Source organism: Lepus europaeus, chromosome 16, assembly GCF_033115175.1.
Source record: "Lepus europaeus isolate LE1 chromosome 16, mLepTim1.pri, whole genome shotgun sequence".
NCBI classification, from domain to species: domain Eukaryota; kingdom Metazoa; phylum Chordata; class Mammalia; order Lagomorpha; family Leporidae; genus Lepus; species Lepus europaeus.
In genome coordinates this window covers 58,941,936-58,954,184 of record NC_084842.1, presented here as the reverse complement: position 1 = coordinate 58,954,184, position 12,249 = coordinate 58,941,936, and the positions used below count along the sequence as shown (strand labels likewise).

General features: G+C 53.4%; 1 protein-coding gene across 3 annotated transcripts in view; it reads left to right on the top strand.

Moving 5' to 3' along the window:
• The window catches only part of WDR19 (WD repeat domain 19), a 97,016-nt gene that overhangs the window by 76,875 nt on the left and 7,892 nt on the right, over positions 1-12,249 (top strand). For all 3 annotated transcript variants that reach the window (XM_062213582.1, XM_062213579.1, XM_062213581.1), the window contains exons 31-36: positions 652-776; positions 3,877-3,958; positions 5,520-5,670; positions 7,192-7,315; positions 8,322-8,398; positions 8,682-8,810. In XM_062213582.1, coding sequence (XP_062069566.1) covers positions 652-776; positions 3,877-3,958; positions 5,520-5,670; positions 7,192-7,315; positions 8,322-8,398; positions 8,682-8,793 — 671 coding nt within the window. In that variant the 3' untranslated portion in view covers positions 8,794-8,810. The remainder of the gene's footprint in view (positions 1-651; positions 777-3,876; positions 3,959-5,519; positions 5,671-7,191; positions 7,316-8,321; positions 8,399-8,681; positions 8,811-12,249) is intronic.

The window sequence follows — 12,249 nt, the reverse complement described above, 5'->3', positions numbered from 1 at the left end:
CTGCCAGACGAGTCAGTGAGGCGACTTTCGGGTTTGAGTGTCGCAAGCTGACTCTTGAATGTTCATCTGTGTGGAACACAGTTTTGGAAAATACTGGACTAGTGTCGGCCCAGGCCCTGGCGCTGGGAGCTCGGGACACGGGAACGGGCCGCGGTCCTGCCCTCCAGGGCGCACGATCTCGCGGGCGGGGACAGGTGCTAGAGGAGAAGGCAGCCGGAGACGGGGTCCAAAGGCCAGCGGAGAGCGGAGGGTAGCAGGGGCTCGGGCTGGGAGGACCCGGGAGAGGACGGGCACAGAGGGCTGGGGAACCCGGGCACGGGGCGGCCCCGCGGCGATTTGCGCTGGATCCCAATGCCTCTTGTTTTCAGCCAGGGTGTGACGGCGGCGTCTGGGCCCAGGGTGGCTCCTCCGACATCAGAATGAAACCCAGGAGTGGCCATCGGCCACTGGCGGAGCACGGGTGGGAGTGGGACAGGGTTGAGGGGCGGCGCTGACCCCTGGTAGACACCGGTTGCGTTCCTGGGGGATCGCCCGGACACTGAACTCATCAACAGCAACAGGGAGAAGCAGCAGTGCCAGTTCCCAGCACCGCGGGTAGGATGAGGCCCCAGAGCGGCCCCCGCAGTGACGTCACTCCCACCCTCCCCCAAGGAAACTACCGGAACGCGCACGACGTTCTGTTCAGTATGTACGCAGAGCTGAAGTCGCAGAAGATCAAGATTCCCTCCGAGATGGCCACCAACCTCATGATCCTGCACAGCTACATACTCGTGAAGGTGAGGCCCGGGCGGGCGCTGGTGGCCAGGTGTGCTCCTCACCTGTGTGTGGGGGTGGGGTGGGGTCCCCCGGCGCCTCTGCACCGGAGGAGAGCTGCTTCCCGGGTCTCCGCAGTGCACGCTGCCTTTGGTGCACCCCCCCCCCCCCAAAAGCAGAACGGTGCAGATGTATCCCCCGCAGCTAAAACAGAAATATACTGAAGAAACGAGCAACGGTGGCTTCCAAAGGAGCGAGGCCTAGAGCAGGGGAAGCCCCCAGCCCCGGGGTGCTGAGGGTGCAAAGGGAGGGTACAGTTTCCTCCGTGTGTGTCCTTCCGCCTTGCGTGGATTCTGAAGCATCGCAACATAGTCCCCTGCCCAGAAAGATTGGCTTAAGACAATGTGTCTGTCCAGGGTGTGTTAGCATATTAATTGCATTTTAGTAGAGCTTTCCAAAGTCCACTGGTTTTAATAGTGTTTAGTTTGCATCTGAGTATAGAGATAATGTATGTTCACAAAAAAAATTTATAAAAATATAATTAAAAAAAGTCACCCTTTGTCACCCAGATACATTCATTAACACTGTTTCTATATTCTCTACACATCTATACACACACAAATATACTTGTTACGATTTTTTTCTACCAAATTGGGATTATATTTGTGTCCAGGTGTATATTTTCTTAATCAGTAATTCTCAATAGAAACAAAATAGATCATGCAGCCATCAAATACTTTTGTAGATAATTTATATAGTGTTATATAATAGGCATTTTATACACACACACACATACACTCATGGAAATTTATACACACTAATCTTTGTAAAGATACAGTCAGACCACTTAGATGTTTCTCAAAATTTTGCCCTAGGTCAAAGCACCTCTCTCCCTACTTAAGCTAAATTGGTTCTCTGGCCAGTCCACAAGCGCTTGTTTACCTTTGAAGGTCCCTAGCACAGAGTAGTCATGTTGTCAGTGTGTCTGTCCACACTGTCCAATGGAACTTTCTACACTGATAGCCCTGTTCTGCATCTGGGCTGCCCATTATGGCTAGCCCAGCTGTGGAGCACTTGAAGTGCAGCTAACTCAACTGAAAGACTGTATGTTTTATTGTATATAATTTTAATATTTTTCATTAGAGACAGGTCCTATCCACTGATCCATTCTCTGTATCCCTGCAATGGCCAGGAATGCATCCCACATGGATGGCAGGAACCCAACCAGCTGAGCCGTCACCTGCTGCCTCCTGGGGTCTGCACTGGCAGGAAGCTGGAGTCAGAAGTCAGAGCCAGGCCCTAAACCCAGGCACTCTGATGCTGGACACAGTCATCTTAACCTCGTGGCCAAATGCCCACACCCTGTGATTTTAATTTTTAAATAGCCACTTAACTAATGGCTACCATAGTAGATCACACAGATCTGTAACACTAAGAGGGAAATGCATTTAGAATTCCAACTTGCAACCCCTAGGAGTACGTTTCCTTTGAGACTTGCACAGAGAAAGGGGTCAGATGGAAGAGGGAGGTCTTTCTCAGCTTCAGGCCTGAGTGGTGATGCCAGTGCTGGGAGCAGTCCCACAACATGGCGGCTCTAGGAGTTGGTGAAAGATGACAAGCGAAAACAGGATGCCCTGGGCAGATGTTTAGCAAAATGGTTAAGACGCCGTGGGGCCGAGTCCCTTATTGGAACGTCTAGCTTGGAGTCCTGGCTCTCCGCCTCGTTCCAGCTTTCTGCTGATCCCCCCTGGAAGGCGGTGGTGATGGCTGCCACCCACATGAGACCCGGATGGAATTCCTGGCGCTGCTGGCTTTGGTGTGGCCCAGGCCCAGCCATCGCTGGCATTTAGGAAGTGAAACCAGTGGATGGGAACTTGCTCACTCAAGTAAACTTAAAAAAAAAAAAAAAAAAAAAAAATAGGGACTCCTGTAAGGAGCCTTCTAGAACAGGGCTTTCCACCGCAGTAAGCCACAGGGATGCTTCTCGAATCCTTTTCTTGCCCTCTGGCCCCAAGGACGGGCTCATCACTTCCACTCCAGCCAGACAGCCTCCTCGCCCCTCCCACCCGACAAGCGCCCTTGGGACTCTTCCCCTTTGCTCTCATCTCTCCTTAGCACCAAGCATTTCCAAGATTCTCTAAGATTTCTAACTGTGCTACCACGAGGGAAACTATGAGACCCTATCAGATAAGAATAAACATGCAGAGATGTCACAGGCATCGTTGACCCAAAGGACCGGAGCAAACTCCATCCACGTTCCCGGGGAGTCCGAACTGAGCTTGGGTGGTGGTTCCCTCCGCAGTGCTGCGATGGGGACTGTGACCGAAGGGCGGCGCGGACAGACAGCTGAGCTGGGCGGTGCTGAGGCCGAGTCAGCGGAGGGTGAGGAAGGATGAGCAGCAAGGGCTCACCTTCCTTTTTTTTTTTTTTTTTTTTTTTTTTAAGACTTATTTATTTTACTTGAAAGAGTTACATAGAAAGAGAAGAGGCAGAGAGAGAGAGAGGTCTTTCATCTGCTGGTTCACTCCCCAGATGGACGCAACAGCTGGAGCTGCACCGATCCAAAGCCAGGAGCCGCCTCTGGGTCTCCCATGCAGGTGCAGGAGCCCAAGGCCTTGGGCCATCTTCTACTGCTTTCTCAGGCCACAGCAGAGAGCTGATAGGAAGTAGAACAGCCGGGACTCAAACCAGCGCCCATATGGGATGCCGGCACTGCAGGCAGCAGCTTTACCTGCTACACCACAGCATTGGGGGCTCCCCTTTCTTTAAACTTGGCTCATGCTAGTTAGGGTGAGGCACTCAGTACATTATACCATCCCCCATTCGCTTGGACCTGCTCTCTGGGAGTCAGCTGGTATTATCAGTCCCCCGTAATAGCCAGTAAGAGATGTGGCCCAGGGCAAAGTGGAACACAAAGCATGGAGCAGGTGGGGCCGGCAGCCACAGTGCCAGGCGGCAGCTGTGGTGAGGAGGAGAAATGAGGGCGACATCACAGTGACGTCAGCCAAGAAAGGCCGTGAGAACCTCAGGAGATCCTGCTCTTGGCCACGATGGAGGTGAGGGGACAAGGCGTGCGTCGGGGCTGGTCAGGGTCTGTAAGAGGAATGCAATGTCGTCTTTCAGATTCACATGAAGAGTGGAGACCACATGAAGGCGGCTCGCATGCTCATCCGGGTGGCCAACAACATCAGCAAGTTCCCGTCCCGTGAGTAGTTCCTGACACGCACACTGCCTGTCTCCCTGTGCACGGCACGGGCGAGATCTGCGCTCAGTAACCCGGCCGGCCAGCGCCCGAGACCTCTCGGTGCAGTCACTCACCACGCCCCCGTGAAGTGGTATCCAGGGGTCCCCGAGACCACCCTGTGTGCAATGGTTCTTCCCAAGGAGGAATCCTGAGACACCCCAACACTGATGACAGCGCCGTCAGCTACAGCGAAAGGCGCAGCCACGGGAGTCGCGCAGAACACAAGTACTTCCTCCAGGACTGAGCCGTGGCCACGCGTGTGAAACGCGTACCAGGAGGTCCATGAGAGACTCAAGCAGATTGTATCGGGGGCTGACCGTGTAGACACCCCCCTCTCCCCATCAGGCAGGGACCAAGTCTTCCAGACCCCCGGAAGGCAGGAGTTCAGTGTGACCCACCTGCACAACATCCCAGGCACACAGAGCGGTGCTATTTGGAAGCGGATGGCCCCTTCCCCGAATCCAGTTCCAGATGCCGGCCAAGGGCTGTGTGTCACTGTCCCTTCAAAGGATGGCCATCTCTGGCCGGCACACGTGGCTAGACTGGTGCAGGTGCGGGTTTCCCTGGCTGACAGATAAGCAAAGTGGGGCCCATGAAGTGAGGGAACACTGGCTTAAGATCATTGCTATCAGCCAAGAACGCTGACTGTGCCCCCGGCCCCAGGAGCACACGGCCTCCACAAGAAGCTCCGTTATTCTAAAAGACGTCCCAGTAGCACTCTTAAAGGAGCAGGCCCCGGCCCAGTCTGTTCTGCGAGGGGCAAGATGTCCAGATGTTACGTCGCAGCTTTGCGGCCCACGTGGTATGTTGCAGCCCTTCAGCCCTGCCGTCTCGGCAGAAGCAGTACCCAAACCAGAGCATGGCTGTGCTCCGCTGTTTCTGGACGTAGAAATGTGGACCTCGTATAACTTTAACGGGTCATAAAATATTCCTCCTAATTTTTTTCAACCATTTAAAAATGAAAATGTGGGGGGAAAAAAAAAACCTTAGCTCCTGGGCCATACTCACCATCAGGGAGCCACATCCGGTCCACGGGCCAGCGTGCCAACCTCCGCTCTTTAAATGCATTCTCTGTGGCTCAGGAAAAAGACTTTCGCATAACTGCAGCCCGCGGGAGCAGAGGCGGGTGGCGCGAGTCAGGGACTGTTTGGTTAAGAGCCAGTCCTTGATCATCTGTCCTGAAGGCGTTAGGTGGCGGCACAGGGGTTGGTCCAGCAAGGAGTCCGTGTCTGCGCCCCGTCGGTCGGCTGCAGAACCTCATCTCGCCGTGGGGAAGGAGGTTGAGGCCCTGGCACAGGTGTCAGCGCAGGCAGCGAGTCCCCATGGCGGAGGGCAGCCCACAGGGTCCCCAGGGGAGAGACGGGAACAGCACACAGCCTGGCTGCTGTCCTCGTCAAACAGAGCCCACCTGGGTCCTGGCACACAAGCAAAGCTCCGAGAGCCGTGCCCTGTCTCCCGGCCGCGTGCCGGCAGCGCTGAGCACAGTGACCGTGTGTGCTTTCTGCCCCCCTCCGTGCTGCAGACATCGTGCCGATCCTGACGTCCACGGTGCTCAAGTGCCACCGGGCGGGCCTGAAGAACTCGGCGTTCAGCTTCGCAGCCATGCTCATGAGGCCCGAGTACCGCAACAAAATCGACGTGAAATACAAGAAGAAGATCGAGGCGATGGTCAGGTAGGCGGGGCCGGCCAGACCCACTCTTCCATTTCATAAAGGCACTTGGCAAAAGTGGGCTGCTAACGTGCAGGCGCCGTAAGAGCACGGCTGGGGGGGTGGGGGGGGGGTGTCTGTGTTCAGCTGCCAGCCCAGCATCCAGCCATGGCTCGAACAAGCCAGGGCCGACGCCACCAAGCACAGACCCGTCTGTCTTCTGAGCTTTACCGTCCATAGCCAGAGGAGTCTTCCTCATAGCTACAAAAAGTCTGCTGCGCCTCCAGACGTCACGTCCCCACTCGAGGCAGGAGGAAGCAGAATTAAGACAGCGGGCCTCTGCCTGTGTATTCAGGGAGGCAGTGCCCCCAGGACTTGCACTTTGACCTCCCCGGCTAGGCCTCTGGCACTCTGTCCCCCAGCTGCAAAGCATACTGCACGGTGCTGTGGCCAAGGGTGGAGACTGCTGCCGTGCAGGCCGCAGTGTCTGCCGGGAGGGAGGATTGAGCCCAGTGCCCAGAGTTCACTTCCAAATCCCGTGCGGCTCCAGGAGCGCGTCAGGCTCGTCTCACTTCAGGAAGCAGCAGGCAGCCCTACCTCGTACAAGAGGAAGCATCACCGCGCGTGTTGGTTCTGTCACCCCTCGTTCGTAGTGCTGCCGTCTGGGGTGCCTGGCAGTCACGTTATGATCAGGGGCCCAGGCCGCAGCCAGGGGACCGACTGCACTGGTGAAGGCGGCGGGGTCAGTGACGCTCCACGGTCAGCTGGGCTCGGGACCAGCCTCCCAGCACCGGAACACGGGGAGCCCCCCTTTGAGAGATTCCCCAAAGGGCTCCCGGCTGCTAGTTGTCTCCAGGCCTGCCTGCAAGTCAGGGCTGGGAACTCAGTCCAGCGCTCCCACACAGGCAGCGTGTGTGCACCTGAGACATCACTGCTGCCTTCCAAAGTCTGCAGCTGGCAAAAGCTGGAGTCAGGGGCTGGAGCTTGGCTCTGAGCCCAGGCCCTCTTTACCGCTAGGCTACGTGTGTGCTGTCAATGGTGGATTCGTCTGACCTAACATACCTGCTAGCATGGAAAGTGAGCTGGGAGGAAAGAACTGGGAATTGCAAGGTCGTATTCACCCTGACAGCTCAGTACCAGGCTGGCCTGGAAGAGACGCTGGTCATTCTCCAAGTGGTCCCCGGCCACGTCGTCCACTCTGTGCCTACTGGCTGCATGTGGCTATTTACGTTTCACTCACTGCACAGCGTTTCCCACTTCACGTACACACACACAACCAAAAATACCAGGCTCCCCTCTTGGCACAGGAAGACAAGTGACGAGACCTACCCACGGTTTCTGCCACTCAGTGTGCTGTGAACTCCTGCTCCCAGACCCTAGGTAGAACCTGGCCAAGCATCCTACGCACTCTTCTCCCTGGAGGGGATGAGGGCTGATGGTGAAGTAGGTGTGTCACATGGGCCTAGTTTCCAGATGCGGTTCATCTCCATCCACACTGGAGGAAATAAGTGGTTTTCTGAAATGACACGTGATTCCTCCTCATAGGAGACCTGACACATCCGAGACCGAAGAGGCCGTGACCCCATGTCCATTCTGTGAATTCCCTCTCCCGGAGTGTGAGCTCCTCTGTCCTGGGTGTAAAAACAACATCCCATACTGCATTGCGACCGTAAGTGTGCAGTCACTGCCCTTTCTTAGCCAATGCATTCCTAACCCACTTGAATACCTGACAGACGCCAGCATGCTCCTAGCTCTGAGATCATCCCGTGCTCAGCTTTCCTGCCTGATTAAGCACACAGCAGTTAGACTCAGTGCACACAGGAACCTTAGGTGAAGGCACCAGCCGGAAGCTGCTGCAGGGCGGTGTAGCCCAGGCATGGGCACCAGGCTGACCTGGGCTCAAATGCGTCTTTTGCTGCCCACAAGCGAGACACCTGGTGCGGTGTGCTTTGCCTGGCTAGGGTCGTGTCTAACAATGCCTGCTGCGACAGCACTGCAGACCAGTACCCTGCGGGAAGTCCTGGTGCCACACAGAGCGTGCTGCGGCGCTTTCTAAGGGGCAGTTTTGACTTTTAGTATTTGTTAACCACTGAACGGGCACAACGTCTATTTTTATGAATTTAGTAATGAGGTCACAAAATTGAAGATTTTATTTATTTATTTATTTGAGAGGTAGAATTATAGACAGTGAGAGGGAGAGACAGAGAGGTCTTCCGTCCGTTGGTTCACTCCCCAGATGGCCACAATGGCCGGAGCTGCGCCGATCCAAAGCCAGGAGCCAGGAGCTTCTTCCTGGTCTCCCATGCGGGTGCAGGGCCCAAGCACTCGGGCCATCCTCTACTGCCTTCCCGGGCCATAGCAGAGAGCTGGCCTGGAAGAGGGGAAACCAGGACAGAACCCGGCGCCCATATGGGATGCCGGCGCTGCAGGCGGAGGATTAACCTACTGCACCACGGCGCCAGCCCCTGAAGTTTTTTCTTCCTTTAAACATAAACCAGTAGGGTCGAGCTTTGGTCCTTCTGAGGCCCTCTTCTTGATCAGTTATCCACCCGCGGGCAAGAGCAATCGTTTCCTCAGTTAGGGTCCTGGCTTTTAACTGCACCGTGTTCTAACTGAATATAGGTGGCAGTTGTTAAAATAAGCATGAATTTCACTTGGAAATGCACCGTTCCCAGGGCCGACACATGCTGAAAGATGACTGGACCGTGTGCCCGCACTGTGACTTCCCCGCGCTGTACTCGGAACTTAAGATGTAAGTGTGCCTGCCCTGCCTCGGTCCCAGATCTCCCACCAACGGGCCTCGTATTCTGTAGTCTCCTTCCCTGCTCATGTTCCTGGAGATCCCTGAAGGCCCAAGTCGCCTTCCTGGAACCCCCTTCTGTGACCGTTGACAACGAGCGCATGAGATTGAAGACTTCTGAGTCTTAAGTTGCATGTTGAACACGTGTTAGGAAATGAACATAAAGTTGTTTCTCACATGAGTGCGACCCACTACTGCACACTGAATTCCTTCTCCATGTTCCTCCTCCAAACAGCATGTTAAACACTGAGAATACATGCCCTATGTGTTCAGAAAGACTAAATGCGGCTCAGCTGAAAAAACTCTCGGACTGTACCCAGTACCTGCAGACCGAGGTGGAGCCGTGAGGGCACGTGCGCTGCAGGTAAGACCAGATCACCACTTGTGTCCAGGGCTCAGGGGCCGCGGGGGCCACTTGGCTTCCTGCTTCACAGTGGCACTGGCCTCTTTTATTGTGCATCATGTAGCTGCTGGCACTGAGAACACATTTTTGATCATTGTGATTTTACATATTATTTGAGAGGCAGACACAGGGTGAGCTTCCATCTGCTGGTCCACTCTCCAAATGCCCACAATGGCCAGGGCTAAAGCTGGGAGCCAGGAATTGATACAGGTGTCCCACGCAGGTAGTAGGAGCCCAATTACTTGAGCCATCACCTGCTGCCTCCTGCGGTCCGCATTAGCAAGAAGCTAGAATCAGGAGCTGGAGCAAGAACTTGAACCCAGGGGCTGCAGTGCTGTCTGAATTGGCATCTTAACCACGAGGCCAAACGCTTGTCACTGACGATGTATGTGTGTGTCTCTGCCCATGTGTGTGTATAATTTTGTAAACATGATACTTTAGTGCAGTCTCCAAAGTGACCAAGGTTATTTGGTCAATCAGCATCATGGAGCCCAACAGCAACATGCTTTATAAAATCACATAGGGTCCTTTTTAATCAATCCATTCAACCTAGAGCCCCCTAATAAAAATGGGGTTTATGTTGTATGTTGTAATTCACGGGAATATATTGTAAAAAACTGTGTGTTCCAGAGATTTAGAAAATCTCCATTTCTTTTTCTTTCTGGGTCTCATTGTTGTCACATAAAAGCTCCACGTAGCCCTTCCACGTCATTCCACTAGCAAGAACTTAACTCCCACGGCCATACTGCAGAGGCAGGCAAGGCAGTGTGGTCTCTAGTGGGAAGAAAGCCTTGCCAAACTGTGTTTCCCTAAAGGAAGCAGCGGGAGTAACGAGAGTGTGTGACACAGCCTCTCAAACGTGACCTGGCTGAAGTACAACTCGAGGTTCCCCCAGGGCTTGTTCTCATAGTCCGCCCTGGCCCAGGACACGGTACACAGATAAAGGAAGCCGAGATGCTACCTCGATTCATCTCGCACTTAGCAGCCTGTCAGCAGGTCCTGCTAGTCTACCTCCAGTGTATCTGGTTCCCTTCCCAAGATCCCATGGCCAGGCTGTTGGTGAGCTGGCCCCAGCCGCTCCTGTCCCATCTCGGGTGCCGCAGCCCCACTGGTGGAAACACTGCCGCCTTCCCGACAGCAGCTGTACCGTCTTACGTCCCCACCAGCAAAGCTCAGTGGTGCCCACACTGCCTGCCTTTGACGGTAGCCATCCTAGGGCGTGTGAAGTGGTCATTCATTTTGGTTTTAATACATGTTTCTCTAATGACTTAGAATGTCTTAGGACACTGAACATTTTTCACGTACTTGAAGATACACAGTCCTTTGCCCACTTTGTAACTGGGTTGTCTTTTTAATGTTGAACTTTTTTTTTTTTTTTTTAAGATTTATTTATTTGAAAGTCAGAGTTATGCAGGAAGAGGGGAGGTGCAGACAGGGAGAGTGGTCTTCCATCCTCCCTAATTGGCCGCAACGGCCAGAGCTGGGCCAATCTGAAGCCAGGAGCTTCTTCCTGGTCTCTCACACAGGTACAGAATCCAAAGGACTTGGGCCATCTTCTATTGCTTTCCCAGGCCGGGCCATAGTGGAGAATTGTATTGGAAGTGGAGCAGGGGCCGGTGCTGTGGTGTAGCAGGTAAAACTGCTGCCTGCAGGGCCGGCATCCCACATGGGCACCAGTGCGAGTCCCACCTGCTCCACTTCCGATCCAGCTTCCAGCTTTCTGCTATGGCCTGGGAAAGCAGTAGAAGATGGTCCTGCACCAGCGTGGGAGGCCCAGAGGAAGCTCCTGGCTTTGGATCAGCTCAGCTCCAGCCATTGTAGCCAGCTGGGGAGTAAACCAGCTGATGGAAGACCTCTCTCTCTGCCTCTCCTTCTCTCTTGTGTAACCCTTTCAAGTAAGAAAATAAATCTTAAAAAAAAAAAAAAGAGAGAGAGAAGCCAGGTCTCAAACCAGTGCCCATAAGGGATGCCAGCACTGTAGGCGGTGGCTTTACCCACCATGCCACAGCTCTGTATTATTACAGATATTTCAGATATAAATTCTTTATCCAGTGTTTGCAAATAGTTTCTCCTCTCTCTGGATATCCCTTGAGGCACAGGATTTGTTTTATTTTGATGAAATCTAGTGTGTCTAGTTCTTTTTCCCTTTGGTTGCTTGTGCTTTTGGTGTTTTATCTAAAAAGTCATGGCTGAACCCAGTACCATGAAGCCTGCAGGAATGTGACCGTGTCACTATTACCTGTAGTCTGCTGTGAGACGGGCTCCAGCTGCTGATGCAGACCCCCAGCACCAAGTGTATAAAAGACAACACTTCCGATTGGCAAGGGGTATGTCATTGTGAGTTATAAACGTTTTTTATTCTAGATGCAAGTCTATGACTTTTTCTGATTGGTATCTTTTTTTTTTTTTTTTAAAGATTTTGTATTTATTTGAGATGTAAAGTTACAGACAGTGACAGGGAGAGACAGGTCTTCCATCTGCTGGTTCACTCCCCAAATGGCCACAATGGCCAGAGCTGAGCTGACTCAAAGCCAGGAGCTTCTTCCGGGTCTCCCACGTGCGTACAGGGGCCCAAGGACTTGGGCCACCTTCCACTGCTTTCCCAGGCCATAGCAGAGAGCTGGATCAGAAATGGAGCAGCTGGGCCTAGAATCAGCACCCATATAGGATGCAGGTGCCACAGGTGGAGGATTAACCTACTGTACCACAGCACTGGCCCAATTGGTATATGATATTTTGCTTTGGTGAATTATAATTGATTAGTTTTTTAATTACTGCTTTCTGTAATGGCCTGTGATCCATATTCTTACTTTCAGTGGGAGGGGGCAGGCTGGGTGGAGATTCAGGCAAGAGAACCTTTCCTTTCCCCATTGAAGTACCTGGGGCCTTCGTAGACAATCAGCTGTGTTTAAAGTGCGAGTCTCTTTCTTGGCCTTCTCTTGATTGCTCTTGCTTTAAAAACTATACTGTCTTGGTTAATGTGGCTTTACGTCTTTAAGTTAGGAATCATGGTACCTGCAAACTTTGTCATTTTTAATCAAATCTTAGAATCAGCTTGTCAAATTCCCAAATTATTCAGAAATTAATTTTCAGCTGGCGCCGTGACTTAACAGGTTAATCCTCCGCCTGCGGCGCCAGCACACCGGGTTCTAGTCCCGGTCGGGGCGCCGGATTCTGTCCCGGTTGCCCCTCTTCCAGGCCAGCTCTCTGCTATGGCCCGGGAAGGCAGTGGAGGATGGCCCAAGTCCTTGGGCCCTGCACCCCATGGGAGACCAGGAGAAGCTCCTGGCTTCAGGTCAGCGCGATGAGCCGGCCGCAGCAGCCATTGGAGGGTGAACCAACAGCAAAAAGGAAGACCTTTCTCTCTGTCTCTCTCACTGTCCACTCTGCCTGTCAAAAA